At 44.1% G+C, this 17,660-nt stretch overlaps 1 protein-coding gene across 2 annotated transcripts in view; it reads right to left on the bottom strand.

Moving 5' to 3' along the window:
- The window catches only part of prodh2 (proline dehydrogenase 2), a 33,601-nt gene extending 18,367 nt beyond the window's left edge, over nucleotides 1–15,234 (bottom strand). The window contains exons 1-3 of one of the 2 annotated variants that reach the window (XM_036955596.1): nucleotides 15,125–15,234; nucleotides 5,448–5,550; nucleotides 270–539 (exon numbers count right to left, since the gene is read on the bottom strand). In XM_036955596.1, coding sequence (XP_036811491.1) covers nucleotides 270–503 — 234 coding nt within the window. In that variant the 5' untranslated portion in view covers nucleotides 504–539; nucleotides 5,448–5,550; nucleotides 15,125–15,234. The remainder of the gene's footprint in view (nucleotides 1–269; nucleotides 540–5,447; nucleotides 5,551–15,124) is intronic. The other variant, XM_036955595.1, reaches the window with a different exon arrangement.
- Nucleotides 15,235–17,660: the final 2,426 nt, after the last annotated feature.

The raw sequence follows: 17,660 nt of genomic DNA, 5'->3' as shown, positions 1-17,660 counted from the left end.
ATTGAGTGTCAGTGTAATAGTGTAAGCATTTGACTGTCTGCACTCACTCACTTACTGATTGAGTTCCAAATGGCACTCTATTCCCTGTATAATGCACAACCTTTGACCAGAGCCCTATGAGCCGGTGTCAAAAGTAGTGACACTCACTCATTCACTCACTTCACCACTCACTCATTGCCCTCAATTCCTCTCTCTCTCATCCCTTCCCTGGTTCATACTGCTCATGTAGTGTATATCTCTTCTCCCCTCCCTCCCTCCCAGTATCTCACCTTCCCACAGTTGTTGACCAGCACTGGGACAGAGCAGAGTTGGAACACCCCTAATGCTCGGAGCAGCTCCCCAAAGCTCTTTACCCTGAAGGCGCTGGGGTCCTCAAAGTTCAACGCCACGGGGAGGGCGTCCGCTGCCACTGCCAACCGCTCCACCGCCTTTGGGGCCGCAGTACCCAACAGCCTCAGCGACAGGAAGTGATGTAATGATGGGCGAAGCAGTGGAGACGTCATCAGCGCTGATGGAGGACGTCTGGATGGACCCGACGTCTGTGTAGATGTGTGTATGTGAACAATGTGCCTGTTAATATGTGTGTGTGCGTGTCTGTGTAGATGTGTGTATGTGAACAATGTGCCTGTTAATATGTGTGTGTGCGTGTCTGTGTAGATGTGTGTATGTGAACAATGTGCCTGTTAATATGTGTGTGTGCGTGTCTGTGTAGATGTGTGTATGTGAACAATGTGCCTGTTAATATGTGTGTGTGCGTGTCTGTGTAGATGTGTGTGTGTGAACAATGTGCCTGTTGATATGTGTGTGTGCGTGTCTGTGTAGATGTGTGTGTGTGAACAATGTGCCTGTTGATATGTGTGTGTGCGTGTCTGTGTAGATGTGTGTGTGTGAACAATGTGCCTGTTAATATGTGTGTGTGCGTGTCTGTGTAGATGTGTGTGTGTGAACAATGTGCCTGTTAATATGTGTGTGTGCGTGTCTGTGTAGATGTGTGTGTGTGAACAATGTGCCTGTTAATATGTGTGTGTGCGTGTCTGTGTAGATGTGTGTATGTGAACAATGTGCCTGTTAATATGTGTGTGTGCGTGTCTGTGTAGATGTGTGTGTGTGAACAATGTGCCTGTTAATATGTGTGTGTGCGTGTCTGTGTAGATGTGTGTATGTGAACAATGTGCCTGTTAATATGTGTGTGTGCGTGTCTGTGTAGATGTGTGTGTGTGAACAATGTGCCTGTTAATATGTGTGTGTGCGTGTCTGTGTAGATGTGTGTGTGTGAACAATGTGCCTGTTAATATGTGTGTGTGCGTGTCTGTGTAGATGTGTGTGTGTGAACAATGTGCCTGTTAATATGTGTGTGTGCGTGTCTGTGTAGATGTGTGTATTTGAACAATGTGCCTGTTAATATGTGTGTGTGCGTGTCTGTGTAGATGTGTGTATGTGAACAATGTGCCTGTTAATATGTGTGTGTGCGTGTCTGTGTAGATGTGTGTATGTGAACAATGTGCCTGTTAATATGTGTGTGTGCGTGTCTGTGTAGATGTGTGTATGTGAACAATGTGCCTGTTAATATGTGTGTGTGCGTGTCTGTGTAGATGTGTGTATGTGAACAATGTGCCTGTTAATATGTGTGTGTGCGTGTCTGTGTAGATGTGTGTATGTGAACAATGTGCCTGTTAATATGTGTGTGTGCGTGTCTGTGTAGATGTGTGTGTGTGAACAATGTGCCTGTTGATATGTGTGTGTGCGTGTCTGTGTAGATGTGTGTGTGTGAACAATGTGCCTGTTGATATGTGTGTGTGCGTGTCTGTGTAGATGTGTGTGTGTGAACAATGTGCCTGTTAATATGTGTGTGTGCGTGTCTGTGTAGATGTGTGTGTGTGAACAATGTGCCTGTTAATATGTGTGTGTGCGTGTCTGTGTAGATGTGTGTGTGTGAACAATGTGCCTGTTAATATGTGTGTGTGCGTGTCTGTGTAGATGTGTGTATGTGAACAATGTGCCTGTTAATATGTGTGTGTGCGTGTCTGTGTAGATGTGTGTGTGTGAACAATGTGCCTGTTAATATGTGTGTGTGCGTGTCTGTGTAGATGTGTGTATGTGAACAATGTGCCTGTTAATATGTGTGTGTGCGTGTCTGTGTAGATGTGTGTGTGTGAACAATGTGCCTGTTGATATGTGTGTGTGCGTGTCTGTGTAGATGTGTGTGTGTGAACAATGTGCCTGTTAATATGTGTGTGTGCGTGTCTGTGTAGATGTGTGTGTGTGAACAATGTGCCTGTTAATATGTGTGTGTGCGTGTCTGTGTAGATGTGTGTGTGTGAACAATGTGCCTGTTAATATGTGTGTGTGCGTGTCTGTGTAGATGTGTGTATGTGAACAATGTGCCTGTTAATATGTGTGTGTGCGTGTCTGTGTAGATGTGTGTGTGTGAACAATGTGCCTGTTAATATGTGTGTGTGCGTGTCTGTGTAGATGTGTGTATGTGAACAATGTGCCTGTTAATATGTGTGTGTGCGTGTCTGTGTAGATGTGTGTGTGTGAACAATGTGCCTGTTACTATGTGTGTGTGCGTGTCTGTGTAGATGTGTGTGTGTGAACAATGTGCCTGTTAATATGTGTGTGTGCGTGTCTGTGTAGATGTGTGTGTGTGAACAATGTGCCTGTTAATATGTGTGTGTGCGTGTCTGTGTAGATGTGTGTATTTGAACAATGTGCCTGTTAATATGTGTGTGTGCGTGTCTGTGTAGATGTGTGTATGTGAACAATGTGCCTGTTAATATGTGTGTGTGCGTGTCTGTGTAGATGTGTGTATGTGAACAATGTGCCTGTTAATATGTGTGTGTGCGTGTCTGTGTAGATGTGTGTGTGTGAACAATGTGCCTGTTAATATGTGTGTGTGCGTGTCTGTGTAGATGTGTGTGTGTGAACAATGTGCCTGTTAATATGTGTGTGTGCGTGTCTGTGTAGATGTGTGTGTGTGAACAATGTGCCTGTTAATATGTGTGTGTGCGTGTCTGTGTAGATGTGTGTATTTGAACAATGTGCCTGTTAATATGTGTGTGTGCGTGTCTGTGTAGATGTGTGTATGTGAACAATGTGCCTGTTAATATGTGTGTGTGCGTGTCTGTGTAGATGTGTGTATGTGAACAATGTGCCTGTTAATATGTGTGTGTGCGTGTCTGTGTAGATGTGTGTATGTGAACAATGTGCCTGTTAATATGTGTGTGTGCGTGTCTGTGTAGATGTGTGTATGTGAACAATGTGCCTGTTAATATGTGTGTGTGCGTGTCTGTGTAGATGTGTGTGTGTGAACAATGTGCCTGTTGATATGTGTGTGTGCGTGTCTGTGTAGATGTGTGTGTGTGAACAATGTGCCTGTTGATATGTGTGTGTGCGTGTCTGTGTAGATGTGTGTGTGTGAACAATGTGCCTGTTAATATGTGTGTGTGCGTGTCTGTGTAGATGTGTGTGTGTGAACAATGTGCCTGTTAATATGTGTGTGTGCGTGTCTGTGTAGATGTGTGTGTGTGAACAATGTGCCTGTTAATATGTGTGTGTGCGTGTCTGTGTAGATGTGTGTATGTGAACAATGTGCCTGTTAATATGTGTGTGTGCGTGTCTGTGTAGATGTGTGTGTGTGAACAATGTGCCTGTTAATATGTGTGTGTGCGTGTCTGTGTAGATGTGTGTATGTGAACAATGTGCCTGTTAATATGTGTGTGTGCGTGTCTGTGTAGATGTGTGTGTGTGAACAATGTGCCTGTTAATATGTGTGTGTGCGTGTCTGTGTAGATGTGTGTGTGTGAACAATGTGCCTGTTAATATGTGTGTGTGCGTGTCTGTGTAGATGTGTGTGTGTGAACAATGTGCCTGTTAATATGTGTGTGTGCGTGTCTGTGTAGATGTGTGTATTTGAACAATGTGCCTGTTAATATGTGTGTGTGCGTGTCTGTGTAGATGTGTGTATGTGAACAATGTGCCTGTTAATATGTGTGTGTGCGTGTCTGTGTAGATGTGTGTATGTGAACAATGTGCCTGTTAATATGTGTGTGTGCGTGTCTGTGTAGATGTGTGTATGTGAACAATGTGCCTGTTAATATGTGTGTGTGCGTGTCTGTGTAGATGTGTGTATGTGAACAATGTGCCTGTTAATATGTGTGTGTGCGTGTCTGTGTAGATGTGTGTGTGAACAATGTGCCTGTTAATATGTGTGTGTGCGTGTCTGTGTAGATGTGTGTATGTGAACAATGTGCCTGTTAATATGTGTGTGTGCGTGTCTGTGTAGATGTGTGTGTGTGAACAATGTGCCTGTTAATATGTGTGTGTGCGTGTCTGTGTAGATGTGTGTGTGTGAACAATGTGCCTGTTAATATGTGTGTGTGCGTGTCTGTGTAGATGTGTGTGTGTGAACAATGTGCCTGTTAATATGTGTGTGTGCGTGTCTGTGTAGATGTGTGTGTGTGAACAATGTGCCTGTTAATATGTGTGTGTGCGTGTCTGTGTAGATGTGTGTATGTGAACAATGTGCCTGTTAATATGTGTGTGTGCGTGTCTGTGTAGATGTGTGTGTGAACAATGTGCCTGTTAATATGTGTGTGTGCGTGTCTGTGTAGATGTGTGTATGTGAACAATGTGCCTGTTAATATGTGTGTGTGCGTGTCTGTGTAGATGTGTGTGTGAACAATGTGCCTGTTAATATGTGTGTGTGCGTGTCTGTGTAGATGTGTGTATGTGAACAATGTGCCTGTTAATATGTGTGTGTGCGTGTCTGTGTAGATGTGTGTGTGTGAACAATGTGCCTGTTAATATGTGTGTGTGCGTGTCTGTGTAGATGTGTGTGTGTGAACAATGTGCCTGTTAATATGTGTGTGTGCGTGTCTGTGTAGATGTGTGTGTGTGAACAATGTGCCTGTTAATATGTGTGTGTGCGTGTCTGTGTAGATGTGTGTGTGTGAACAATGTGCCTGTTAATATGTGTGTGTGCGTGTCTGTGTAGATGTGTGTATGTGAACAATGTGCCTGTTAATATGTGTGTGTGCGTGTCTGTGTAGATGTGTGTGTGTGAACAATGTGCCTGTTAATATGTGTGTGTGCGTGTCTGTGTAGATGTGTGTGTGTGAACAATGTGCCTGTTAATATGTGTGTGTGCGTGTCTGTGTAGATGTGTGTGTGTGAACAATGTGCCTGTTAATATGTGTGTGTGCGTGTCTGTGTAGATGTGTGTGTGTGAACAATGTGCCTGTTAATATGTGTGTGTGCGTGTCTGTGTAGATGTGTGTGTGTGAACAATGTGCCTGTTAATATGTGTGTGTGCGTGTCTGTGTAGATGTGTGTGTGTGAACAATGTGCCTGTTAATATGTGTGTGTGCGTGTCTGTGTAGATGTGTGTATGTGAACAATGTGCCTGTTAATATGTGTGTGTGCGTGTCTGTGGTGTGTTTACTTTCCTTGCTTGCGTAGTTGTGTAGACTCCCTTTGCCTTGACCTCTTGTTCAGCAGTCTGACAGGGTCACACATACATAAACAAAGATACCCTCAGCTGAGAACCTGCTGAAAGAGAAGAATGAGGGGTAGAGAACATGTAAACACATGCAGAGAAAGAGAAATACAAGTAAACATTGACCATCATTACAGTACAGCAATTCACCATTTTTATCCAATAGAGGCTGATAATGAGTATCCCTCCATACACGCATGACATTTACTTTCCACTTGAATTAAAACTTTGACAATTGTACATTATTAGAAATCCATGCCTATTAAGTTAACTGTTAATTTCCCCAAATGCGAGTAAACTAAGCCACAAATATGAATTGCTCTGATAGAGATTAGTGGTGGGCACCAATATCGATAATGTTTGATATCGATATGAGCAGGCATAATGAATAGTTTTATGTAAAAAGCATAACTGAAGTCCAGTCTGGTGATACAGAAAATATTTGTCACCACAGATGGTTTGTTTACATAGCAGGTTAGGATGATTAATGTGGTAGGTTAGGTGAATTAACATGGCAGGTTAGGAGAATGAGGTTAAGGTAAGGAAAAGGGTTATGGTTAAGGTGTCAGCATGCTTCAGTTCAGCTGGCGCCTGGCTGAACTCGGCAAGCCGAACCAAACGAGTGTAAGCCCTTTGCTTGAGAAACGAGAAAAAAGCGGCAATAGTACTGTTTTTCCATTTTGAGACACCGTAGCCAGTATACACTTCCGCAGAACTAATCTAACATAACTCAAGAAATTAATTTTGACGATTTTGCCGAGGCGATCTTACTAAGATGTTTGGTGCATTATTTTTCAATGAACAATGTGCATGAAAATGAGTTGTCTCTCGTTGAATGACAACAAAGCCTTTATTGAAGAATCTCTACTGTTGACTAATCACCGACAAAGGGGCGTAGACTTTCGGATTGCCTCCAGAAAAACAATGTTGAGCGCCTGAACAGTCAAAAAAAACCTCACTGAAGTCCAAAATGAACAAATACGTCACAAAATGTCATCATAATATATGCACAAACTCTACTGAACTGTTTTGACTAGGAAGCATGAGGAAGCCTTTAGGATTAGCTACAATGCTACATTTGTCAACAGCTGTTGTCCTCAACGCGATCACTAGATAGAGCGGTAGCCCTACTCCATCTAGCCACAACGGTAGAAACGTAAACAAAGCATCTGTGGCGACAAAATCATCAGTATCATGACATCTTCATACACAAAACCCTCTCCCAGACCTTCTCACAGACCCTCTCCCAGACCTTCTCACAGACCCTCTCCCAGACCCTCTCACAGACCCTCTCACAGACCCTCTCCCAGACCCTCTCACAGACCTTCTCCCAGACCCTCTCACAGACCCTCTCACAGACCTTCTCACAGACCCTCTCACAGACCCTCTCCCAGACCCTCTCCCAGACCTTCTCACAGACCCTCTCCCAGACCTTCTCACAGACCCTCTCACAGACCCTCTCCCAGACCCTCTCACAGACCCTCTCACAGACCCTCTCCCAGACCTTCTCCCAGACCTTCTCCCAGACCCTCTCCCAGACCCTCTCACAGACCCTCTCACAGACCCTCTCCCAGACAGTCTCCCAGACCCTCTCACAGACCCTCTCACAGACAGTCTCCCAGACCCTCTCACAGACCCTCTCACAGACCCTCTCACAGACCCTCTCCCAGACCCTCTCCCAGACCCTCTCACAGACCTTCTCCCAGACCCTCTCCCAGACCCTCTCCCAGACCTTCTCCCAGACCCTCTCCCAGACCTTCTCACAGACCCTCTCCCAGACCCTCTCCCAGACTTTCTCACAGACCCTCTCCCAGACCTTCTCACAGACCCTCTCCCAGACCCTCTCACAGACCCTCTCCCAGACCCTCTCCCAGACCCTCTCCCAGACCCTCTCCCAGACCTTCTCACAGACCTTCTCACAGACCTTCTCACAGACCCTCTCCCAGACCCTCTCACAGACCCTCTCCCAGACCCTCTCCCAGACCCTCTCCCAGACCTTCTCACAGACCCTCTCCCAGACCTTCTCACAGACCCTCTCCCAGACCCTCTCCCAGACCCTCTCCCAGACCCTCTCACAGACCCTCTCACAGACCCTCTCCCAGACCTTCTCCCAGACCTTCTCCCAGACCCTCTCCCAGACCCTCTCACAGACCCTCTCACAGACCCTCTCCCAGACAGTCTCCCAGACCCTCTCACAGACCCTCTCACAGACAGTCTCCCAGACCCTCTCACAGACCCTCTCACAGACCCTCTCACAGACCCTCTCCCAGACCCTCTCCCAGACCCTCTCACAGACCTTCTCCCAGACCCTCTCCCAGACCCTCTCCCAGACCTTCTCCCAGACCCTCTCCCAGACCTTCTCACAGACCCTCTCCCAGACCCTCTCCCAGACTTTCTCACAGACCCTCTCCCAGACCCTCTCCCAGACCTTCTCCCAGACCCTCTCCCAGACCTTCTCACAGACCCTCTCCCAGACCCTCTCCCAGACCCTCTCACAGACCCTCTCACAGACCCTCTCCCAGACCCTCTCCCAGACCTTCTCACAGACCCTCTCCCAGACCCTCTCACAGACCCTCTCCCAGACCCTCTCCCAGACCCTCTCCCAGACCCTCTCCCAGACCTTCTCACAGACCTTCTCCCAGACCTTCTCACAGGCTCTCAACTTATCATACTTAATTGCCTGCTGATAGGTCATCAAAGGATGTCTCTTTGTTTCTCTCCAAATGTGAAGTTGAGCGATTCTTTACATTCAGGTCAAGGGAAATATTGTATTCATTAAAAAAAAAAAAAAAGATATCTACATATATTTCAGGATGTTGTGTATCCCTGGAAAAAAATCTGAATGAATGTAAACATAAACGTTTTGAAAACATAGCTTGTTCAAAAAAAGTGATCTCTTGGCGCGAGTATGAGGACAGGATAAGTTGAGCGCCTTGGGGTAATTTGAGCGCCTTGGGGTAATTGAGTGTTTGTGCTAGTAGGTAAAAGTTTAATTAACGGAGTGGGGTGTGGTATATTGTATATCTTAAATGTATGTCTACATTGAGATAGACAGGTAACTGCCAAAATAATGGAAACACCCACATAAAGTGTCTTTGGACCACCGGAGCAGCTTCAATGCGCCTTGGCATAGATTCTACAAATGTCTGGAACACTATTGGAGGGATGCGGCACCATTCTTCAGAGAGAAATTCCATAATTTGGTGTTTTGTTGATTGTGGTGGAAAACACTGTCAAATCAAATCGAATTGTATTTGTCACATGCACAGAATACAACAGAATACAACCTTACTGTGAAATGCTTACTTACAAGCCCTTAACCAAATACAACAGAATACAACCTTACTGTGAAATGCTTACTTACAGGCCCTTAAAACTTCTTAAAGCATTGTTGGTTAAGAATAAATTTTTTTTAAAAAGTAACAATTAATTAAACAGCAGCAGAAAATAACAAGCGAGGCTATATACAGGGTGTTACGGTACAGAGTCACTGTGGAGGCTATATACAGGGTGTTACGGTACAGAGTCACTGTGGAGGCTATATACAGGGGGTACCGGTACAGAGTCAATGTGGAGGATATATAAAGGGTGTTGCGGTACAGAGTCACTGTGGAGGCTATATACAGGGGGTACCGGTACAGAGTCAATGTGGAGGCTATATACAGGGTGTTACGGTACAGAGTCACTGTGGAGGCTATATACAGGGTGTTACGGTACAGAGTCACTGTGGAGGCTATATACAGGGTGTTACGGTACAGAGTAAATGTGGAGGATATATACAGGGTGTTACGGTACAGAGTCACTGTGGAGGCTATATACAGGGTGTTACGGTACAGAGTCAATGTGGAGGCTATATACAGGGTGTTACGGTACAGAGTCACTGGAGGCTATATACAGGGTGTTACGGTACAGAGTCAATGTGGAGGCTATATACAGGGTGTTACGGTACAGAGTCACTGTGGAGGCTATATACAGGGTGTTACGGTACAGAGTCAATGTGGAGGCTATATACAATGTGTTACGGTACAGAGTCACTGTGGAGGCTATATACAGGGGGTACAAGTACAGAGTCAATGTGGAGGCTATATACAGGGGGTACCGGTACAGAGTCAATGTGGAGGCTATATACAGGGGGTACCGGTACAGAGTCAATGTGGAGGCTATATACAGGGGGTACCGGTACAGAGTGGAGGCTATATACAGGGGGTACCGGTACAGAGTCAATGTGGAGGCTATATACAGGGGGTACTGGTAGAGAGTCAATGTGGAGGCTATATACAGGGTGTTACGGTACAGAGTCAATGTGGAGGCTATATACAGGGTGTTACGGTACAGAGTCACTGTGGAGGCTATATACAGGGTGTTACGGTACAGAGTCACTGTGGAGGCTATATACAGGGTGATACGGTACAGAGTCACTGTGAAGGCTATATACAGGGTGTTACGGTACAGAGTCACTGTGGAGGCTATATACAGGGTGTTACGGTACAGAGTCACTGGAGGCTATATACAGGGTGTTACGGTACAGAGTCAATGTGGAGGCTATATACAGGGTGTTACGGTACAGAGTCAATGTGGAGGCTATATACAGGGGGTACCGGTACGGAGTCAATGTGGAGGCTATATACAGGGGGTACCGGTACAGAGTGGAGGCTATATACAGGGGGTACCGGTACAGAGTCAATGTGGAGGCTATATACAGGGGGTACCGGTACAGAGTCAATGTGCAGGCTATATACAGGGTGTTACGGTACAGAGTCAATGTGGAGGCTATATACAGGGGGTACCGGTACAGAGTCAATGTGGAGGCTATATACAGGGGGTACCGGTACAGAGTCAATGTGCAGGCTATATACAGGGTGTTACGGTACAGAGTCAATGTGGAGGCTATATACAGGGGGTACCGGTACAGAGTGGAGGCTATATACAGGGGGTACCGGTACAGAGTCAATGTGGAGGCTATATACAGGGGGTACCGGTACAGAGTCAATGTGCAGGCTATATACAGGGTGTTACGGTACAGAGTCAATGTGGAGGCTATATACAGGGGGTACCGGTACAGAGTCAATGTGGAGGCTATATACAGGGGGTACCGGTACAGAGTCAATGTGCAGGCTATATACAGGGTGTTACGGTACAGAGTCAATGTGGAGGCTATATACAGGGGGTACCGGTACAGAGTCAATGTGGAGGCTATATACAGGTGGGAAAGGGCAGTGTTGAGTGCAATAGAGATTGCATCATCTGTTGATCTGTTAGGGCAGTTTGCAAATTGGAGTGGGTCTACGGTTTCTGGGATAATGTGGTTGATGTGAGCCATGACCTGCCTTTCAAAGCACTTCATGGCTACAGACGTGAGTGCTAAGGGTTGGTAATCATTTAGGCAGGTTACCTTAGTGTTCTTGGGCACAGGGACTATGGTGGTCTGCTTGAAACATGTTGGTATTACAGATTCCGTCAGGGACAAGTTGAAAATGGCAGTGAAGACAGTTGCCAGTTGGTCAGCGCATGCTCGGAGTACACGTCCTGGATATCTGTCTGGCCTTGCGGCCTTGTGAATGTTGACCTGTTTAAGGTCTTACTCACATCGGTTACGGAGAGCGTGATCACTCAGTCATCCGGAACAGCTGATGCTCTCATGCATGTTTCAGTGTTACTTGCCTCGAAGCGAGCATAGAGGTAATTTAGCTCGTCTGGTAGGTTTGTGTCATTGGGCAGCTCATGGCTGAGCTTCCCTTTGTAGTCTGTAATTTGCAAGCGCTTCCACATCCGACGAGGATCGGAGCTGGTGTAGTACGATTCAATCTTAGTCCTGTACTGATGCTTTGCCTGCTTGATGGCTTGTCGGAGGGCCTAGCAGGATTTCTTATAAACTTCTGGGATAGAGTCCCGCTCCTTGAAAGCGGCAGTTCTACCCTTCAGCTCAGTGCGGATGTTGCCTGTAATCCATGGCTTCTGGCTGGGGTATGTACGTACGGTCACTGTGGGGATGACGTCATCGATGCACTTATTGATGAAGCCAATGACTGATGTGGTGTACTCCTCAATGCCATAGGAAGAATCACAGAACATAATCCAGTCTGTGCTAGCAAAACAGTCCTGTAACTTAGCATCTGCTTCGTCTGACCACTTTCTTATTTACCGAGTCACTGGTGCACCCTGCTTCAGTTTTTATTTGTAAGCCGTGTGGAAGGACCACCAGGGAGCAGGCTGTGCCCACTGATTGTAGCCCAGGCCAGCATGTGGGTACAGGGGATCAGAGGCAGTTACGCACACCTGGTTGTGGGAGAAGAAAAGATACCTCCATTGAGAACTTTGTTCTATGTTCTGCTCCCGACTCATTTATTCCACCTTTCCGCTTTACAGCAACAGAAATAAATACTTGGTCCACTCACAGCAGGAATCAGGAGGATAAAATAATGGTCAGATTTGCCAAATGGGGATTGAGAGAAAGCTTTGTACGAGTCTGTGTGTGGAGTAAAGGTGGTCTAGAGTTTTTTTCCCCTCTGGTTGCACATGCTGGTAGAAAATAAGAAAATAATTAAAATAAAACTTAAAATAATAATAAAATACTTAAAATTATTTAAGTTTCCCTGCATTAAAGTCCCCGAGCGCTGCCTCTGGATGAGTGTTTTCCTGTTTGCTTATGGCGGTATACAGCTCATTGAGTGCAGTCTTAGTGCCAGCATCGGTCTGGGGTGGTATGTAGACAGCTACGAAAAATACAGATAAACTCTCTAGGTAGATATTGTGGTCTACAGCTTATCATTAGGTGAGCAAAACCTTGGGACTTCCTTAGATTGCATGTACCAGCTGTTGTTTACAAATATACATAGATCGCCACCCCTTGTTTTACCAGAGGCCGCTGTTCTATCCTGCCAAAAGAGCTTAAAACCCACCAGCTGTGTGTTATTCATGTCGTCGTTCAGCCACGACTCGGTGAAACACAAGATATTACAGTTTTTAATGTCCCGTTGGTAGGATATACGTGATCGTAGCTCTTCTATTTTATTATCCAATGATTGTACTTTGGCTAATAGGACCGATCACCATTGGCAGATTACACACTCGTGGTCGGATCCTTACGATGCACCCCAATCTTCGTCGTCGATATCTCCGTCTCTTTCTCTTGCGAATGACGGGGATGAGGGCATGTCGGGTGTCTGTAGTAAATCTTTCCCATCCAACACTTTAAAGAAAAGGTAATCACTGTCCTGATATCTACAAGATATTTTTAGTCACAAGACAGTGGCAGAAACATTATGTACAAAGTTACAAATAACGCAAATATAACCACACAATAGCACAATTGGTTAGGGAATCGTAAAACGGCAGCCTTCTCGCGCCGCTCCAGAATCTTGCATAAATGTCCAATTGGGTTGAGATCTGGAGACTGAGACAGCCATTGCATATGGTTTACATGGTTTTCATGCTCATCAAACCATTCAGTGACTACTCGTGCCCTGTGGATGGGCGAATTGTCATCCGCTCCCATCAGGATAGAGATGATTTACCACAGGTTGAATGTGATCCCTCAGAATGACTGTGTATTTACTGACATTTACCTTGCCCACTAAGGGTTTGAGTGGACCTAAACCATGACAGGAAAATCCACCCCACACCATAACAGAGCCGCCAGAACCCTCATCTACTCAAGTGTTGCATTATTTTGTCAGTTACTTGTAGATTTCTCTGTTCAATATTACTTACCCTTCCATTTCTTGACCAATTGTCTGTGACAGGGACGTTGTTTCGATGTGCCAATTCATAGGCAAGACCTCTGCATTTGAGGCTACAAAGACCATGAAACTGGTCTTCGAAATTCGTGTTATGTTTAGCAAGCTCAGACTCCATGTCATCAGATAAGACCAGTATGCCTGTGCTACTCTATCATAGCCTCTCTTTCACACAGGTACTTGTTCTTTACATTTTTTTGTCAATGTACCTCTTCAGTGTCAGTCTATTTTTTCAACCCTTGCTTCTGCTCAAATTGATTTCTTCTTCTCTCATTTCCTTGGCTGCTCTGTCAAGAACCTCGAGGGGGGCTCGACCCCTGCTTGCTTTACATTTGTATACATGGGGCACGATGATGTCTGCTCTGTAACAATAATACAGTTTTGAATTCATGTGTACGACACATTGAAAAATGACTATGCATATTATGCATAAAACTGACGATGTAATCAAAGCAAACATACCCCAAAGCAAACATTTTGACTATATTAGCCCACATAGCTGCAAATATGCACTTTCATGCTAGATTTAGGGCACACATGTTCAACTCATCCCATGGAGTGTCTGCAGGAACTCCCCTCAGACACTAGGCCCTCCATGGAACGAGTTTGACACCCCTGTTTTAGGGCGTCATATTGTAGCTTATAGAGACCCCAATTGATGTATAAAATAATCTTCTACTTTGGTTTAGATGAAACCTATAACAAATGAATTGGACTTTGTGAAATCTGTTTTTTGGACCTAGGTTGCTAACCACAATTTTCCATGTGGTTTCTTCCTTCACAGACTTCAAATGAAATGATTACCTCTTCCTAAATATTTGCGTATGGTTTCCGAGAAACAAGGGGTGGCTCAACTAACCCTTTGGATCAACTTACCCCACTTTCCCCTACTCTGTGTGCCTCCATTCTCCCCCTCCTTATACTGTCCTCCCCTCTAGCCCTCTGCTGTAAATTCCCATTAACACTATTTAAGTGATGCTGACTTACTAAGAAGTATTACTCAATGTATGACATGTTTGTGGTTTTTGTTGCATTATTTTGCTGATTCGGAGCAGTAAGATTACACTTGAACATCAGGCGAGTAATAAGATAAAACCTGATGTCCATATACGGTACATAGTAGTGAGTGTTGAACTGCAAAAAGACAATTTTATCATTGTGGAGTAAACCACACGACACTGTGTCCAGGTGAAGGAGAAACTATTTTCCAAATTGTTAACAGTGTAACCTGCACTGTTTCTGTAGGGGAGACCGGGGACAGTTGTAACGCATTTTGGAGTTTATTCAAATGGTATTTATTCTAACACTGTTTGATGTAGAGAGTTGTACATTTCACAAAGGTAACTTACATGTATTTGCCTGCTAACTATTAATATAGTTTAGACACCTGTGCTAAATGTGGAATTTGTACATTTCTGTCTTAATCCGAAAAGTCCTGATGTTGCAAATGACCCCAATAGCAGGGTTATTAGTGATGCTATATGGGACAGTTGCAACACTTTAACATTAAAAAAAATATTAACATTAATTCAGCAACGTTATGACTTGAAACTTATATGTGGATGAAAACACACTAAATCGAAAAACATTTAAAAAACACTTTTAGGCATGTCACTCAGTAGAAAAATGCATATTTTTCAGTAGTACAGTAGTACTCAAATAAAATGTAAGAATTTGACATTTTTTTGACATTATCTTAGTTGCACTGCCACAGTTGATTTAAAGGGAAATTTGATGTCTATATATATACTATAAAATTGTATTTTTAATAAAACAATATCAATATTGTATCAATAAAATGCAGATCTATATAAAGATGTTTTTTATATATTTTTTTATAGGTGCCCATCGCTAATTAAGACCAAAACAGAAAAAGCAAAGGAACCCTTACCATATGTCCAGAATACACGGTCTGTCACCAGTCGATTGACACATTTCATCTAGAGGGAGGTTCTATGGGGGTGGACACAGACGTGTGTTGTACCATTTATTGGGTAACTAGCCAGTTAATGAGTGGCTAACTTGAGTAAACATCAGGTTCACCTCGGAGAGCACAAATAATTGGTGTCAAGTCCACGTTGGATCCAAATTGTAATTGTCAAGCCCTTTGAAATCAGTGTCAAGCCCATGTTGGATCCCAAAGTATCGTCAAAACCTTACAAATCAATGGTTGTAGAGGTAATGTCAAGCCCACGTTGGATCCCAAAGTATCGGCAATACCTTACAAATCAATGGTTGTAGAGGTAATGTCAAGCCCACGTTGGATCCAAAGTATCGGCAATACCTTACCAATCAATGGTTGTAGAGGTAATGTCAAGCCCACGTTGGATCCAAAGTATCGGCAATACCTTACAAATCAATGGTTGTAGAGGTAATGTCAAGCCCACGTTGGATCCAAAGTATCGGCAATACCTTACAAATCAATGGTTGTAGAGGTAAATGTCAAGCCCACGTTGGATCCAAAGTATCGGCAATACCTTACCAATCAATGGTTGTAGAGGTAATGTCAAGCCCACGTTGGATCCAAAGTATCGGCAATACCTTACAAATCAATGGTTGTAGAGGTAATGTCAAGCCCACGTTGGATCCAAAGTATCGGCAATACCTTACAAATCAATGGTTGTAGAGGTAAATGTCAAGCCCACGTTGGATCCAAAGTATCGGCAATACCTTACAAATCAATTGAAGTAGTAGTTCCATCTCAGACAGACAAGTGAAAGATTTCAGAGCTTTTAATTAATTAAAACAGCACTAGTCTCTCTGCTGATGAGTAACCCCAATGAAATTGACATCCAAAAATGAACCCACATGTTTCTACTCACTGGTTTTCTATGAAGATAAATGCTTTTCTCAAAGTGCATTGTTACTCCAGTTATTAACCACAAAAGTAACTAAAAGTTGCAATCTGTGATTGCTACATAAATGTTTGTACTTTTAAATTATATTGTACATTAATTGATAAAATTGACACAGTATAATTGACTCGACAACAACCAATATAAAAATCATTGACCTCGATTAACTTAACAGGAAATCATTCAAAATCTCATAGACCATATGTGTACCACTTGTACCACTATACCACTTGTGGCAGGGTAGCCTAGTGGTTAGAGAGTTGGATTAGGAACCGGAAGGTTGCAAGTTCAAACCCACGAGCTGACAGGGTACTAATCTGTCGTTCTGCCCCTGAACAGGCAGTTAACCCACTGTTCCTAGGCCGTCATTGAAAATAAGAATTTGTTCTTAACTGACTTGCCTAGTTAAATAAAATTAAAAATTGTGGCAATATGTTGTTTTATTCATATTGTATAAGCCAGGTATTTTCTCATTTTGGACCAACTCCTCGAGTTTCAGGAAAAATTGGAAATAAACTCCGTCTTCTTTTTCCCAGACCCCAACTCCTCCCTCTTTTCAACCTTTTGCCAAACCCCAACTTCTCCTCTGCCCCCCCCCCCACCCCCCTTTCCCAGACCAAGAGAATGGCAACCACCCAAAATAAAGTAAAGATGGCGTTCCTGCCTGTCAACATTGCAGACCCCTGCTAGAACTCACAATGCTTGGGTAGGTGTTTAACTTATCAGCTACCACTTCATATGACATAGCAATTTGATGCCCGACTACTCTAGTCGGGAAGGAACTTGACCAATAGATCAGAGGATTTTGGGAAAACCACAGATGTTAGAATTACCCAGAAATGGCAGAGAGAAAGGGACAGGTGTTAAACAGATAGTAGTTTAGAGGAGGTAAAAGACTTTGCCCCAAAGTAGACAAAGCTAACTGCCCCAGAGGAAAATATTAACTCAACTGCCTTGAATAGTGGTGTGTGTTCAGTTCACCTCAAAGTTTGCTATGTTCTATGACAGTTCGTACTGAACGACGTGTTTCCCCATAATGCACCACCATTCAACAGCCTTTGATGTGTTTGCACCTGTTCAGGAGTGAAAGTATATTTAATTCCCCGGTACTTTGCGCGTGCATCAATTTTTTGGGGCCTAAACATAGAATTACACATAGAAACTCCATTAATTGAATAGGGTATCAGGACCTAATAGTAAAGATTTGTCATTTAACTTTTAAAACTGACTGGCATTAACATAACCAGTCATGTTTTCATCTGATTGACTTCAAAAAGCCCCTGTAAGCTTGCTCACATTCATCCACTAAAATAACTCCTGCATCCATACTGTGCTGCTTTCAAAGAGCGGGACTCTAACCCGGAAGCTTATAAGAAATCCCGCTATGCCCTCCAACGAACCATCAAACAGGCAAAGTGTCAATGCAGGACTAAGATCGAAAGACACCACACCGGCTCCGACGCTCATTGGATGTGGCAGGGCTTTGCAAACTATTACAGAACACAAAAGGGAATCACAGCTGCCCAGGGACACAAGCCTACCAGACAAGCTAAATTACTTGACTTGAAGCAA

This window comes from Oncorhynchus mykiss, chromosome 20 (genome assembly GCF_013265735.2).
Source record: "Oncorhynchus mykiss isolate Arlee chromosome 20, USDA_OmykA_1.1, whole genome shotgun sequence".
NCBI lineage: Eukaryota > Metazoa > Chordata > Actinopteri > Salmoniformes > Salmonidae > Oncorhynchus > Oncorhynchus mykiss.
Note: the sequence above shows the minus strand (reverse complement) of the source record. Positions and strands in the feature narration are given on the sequence as shown.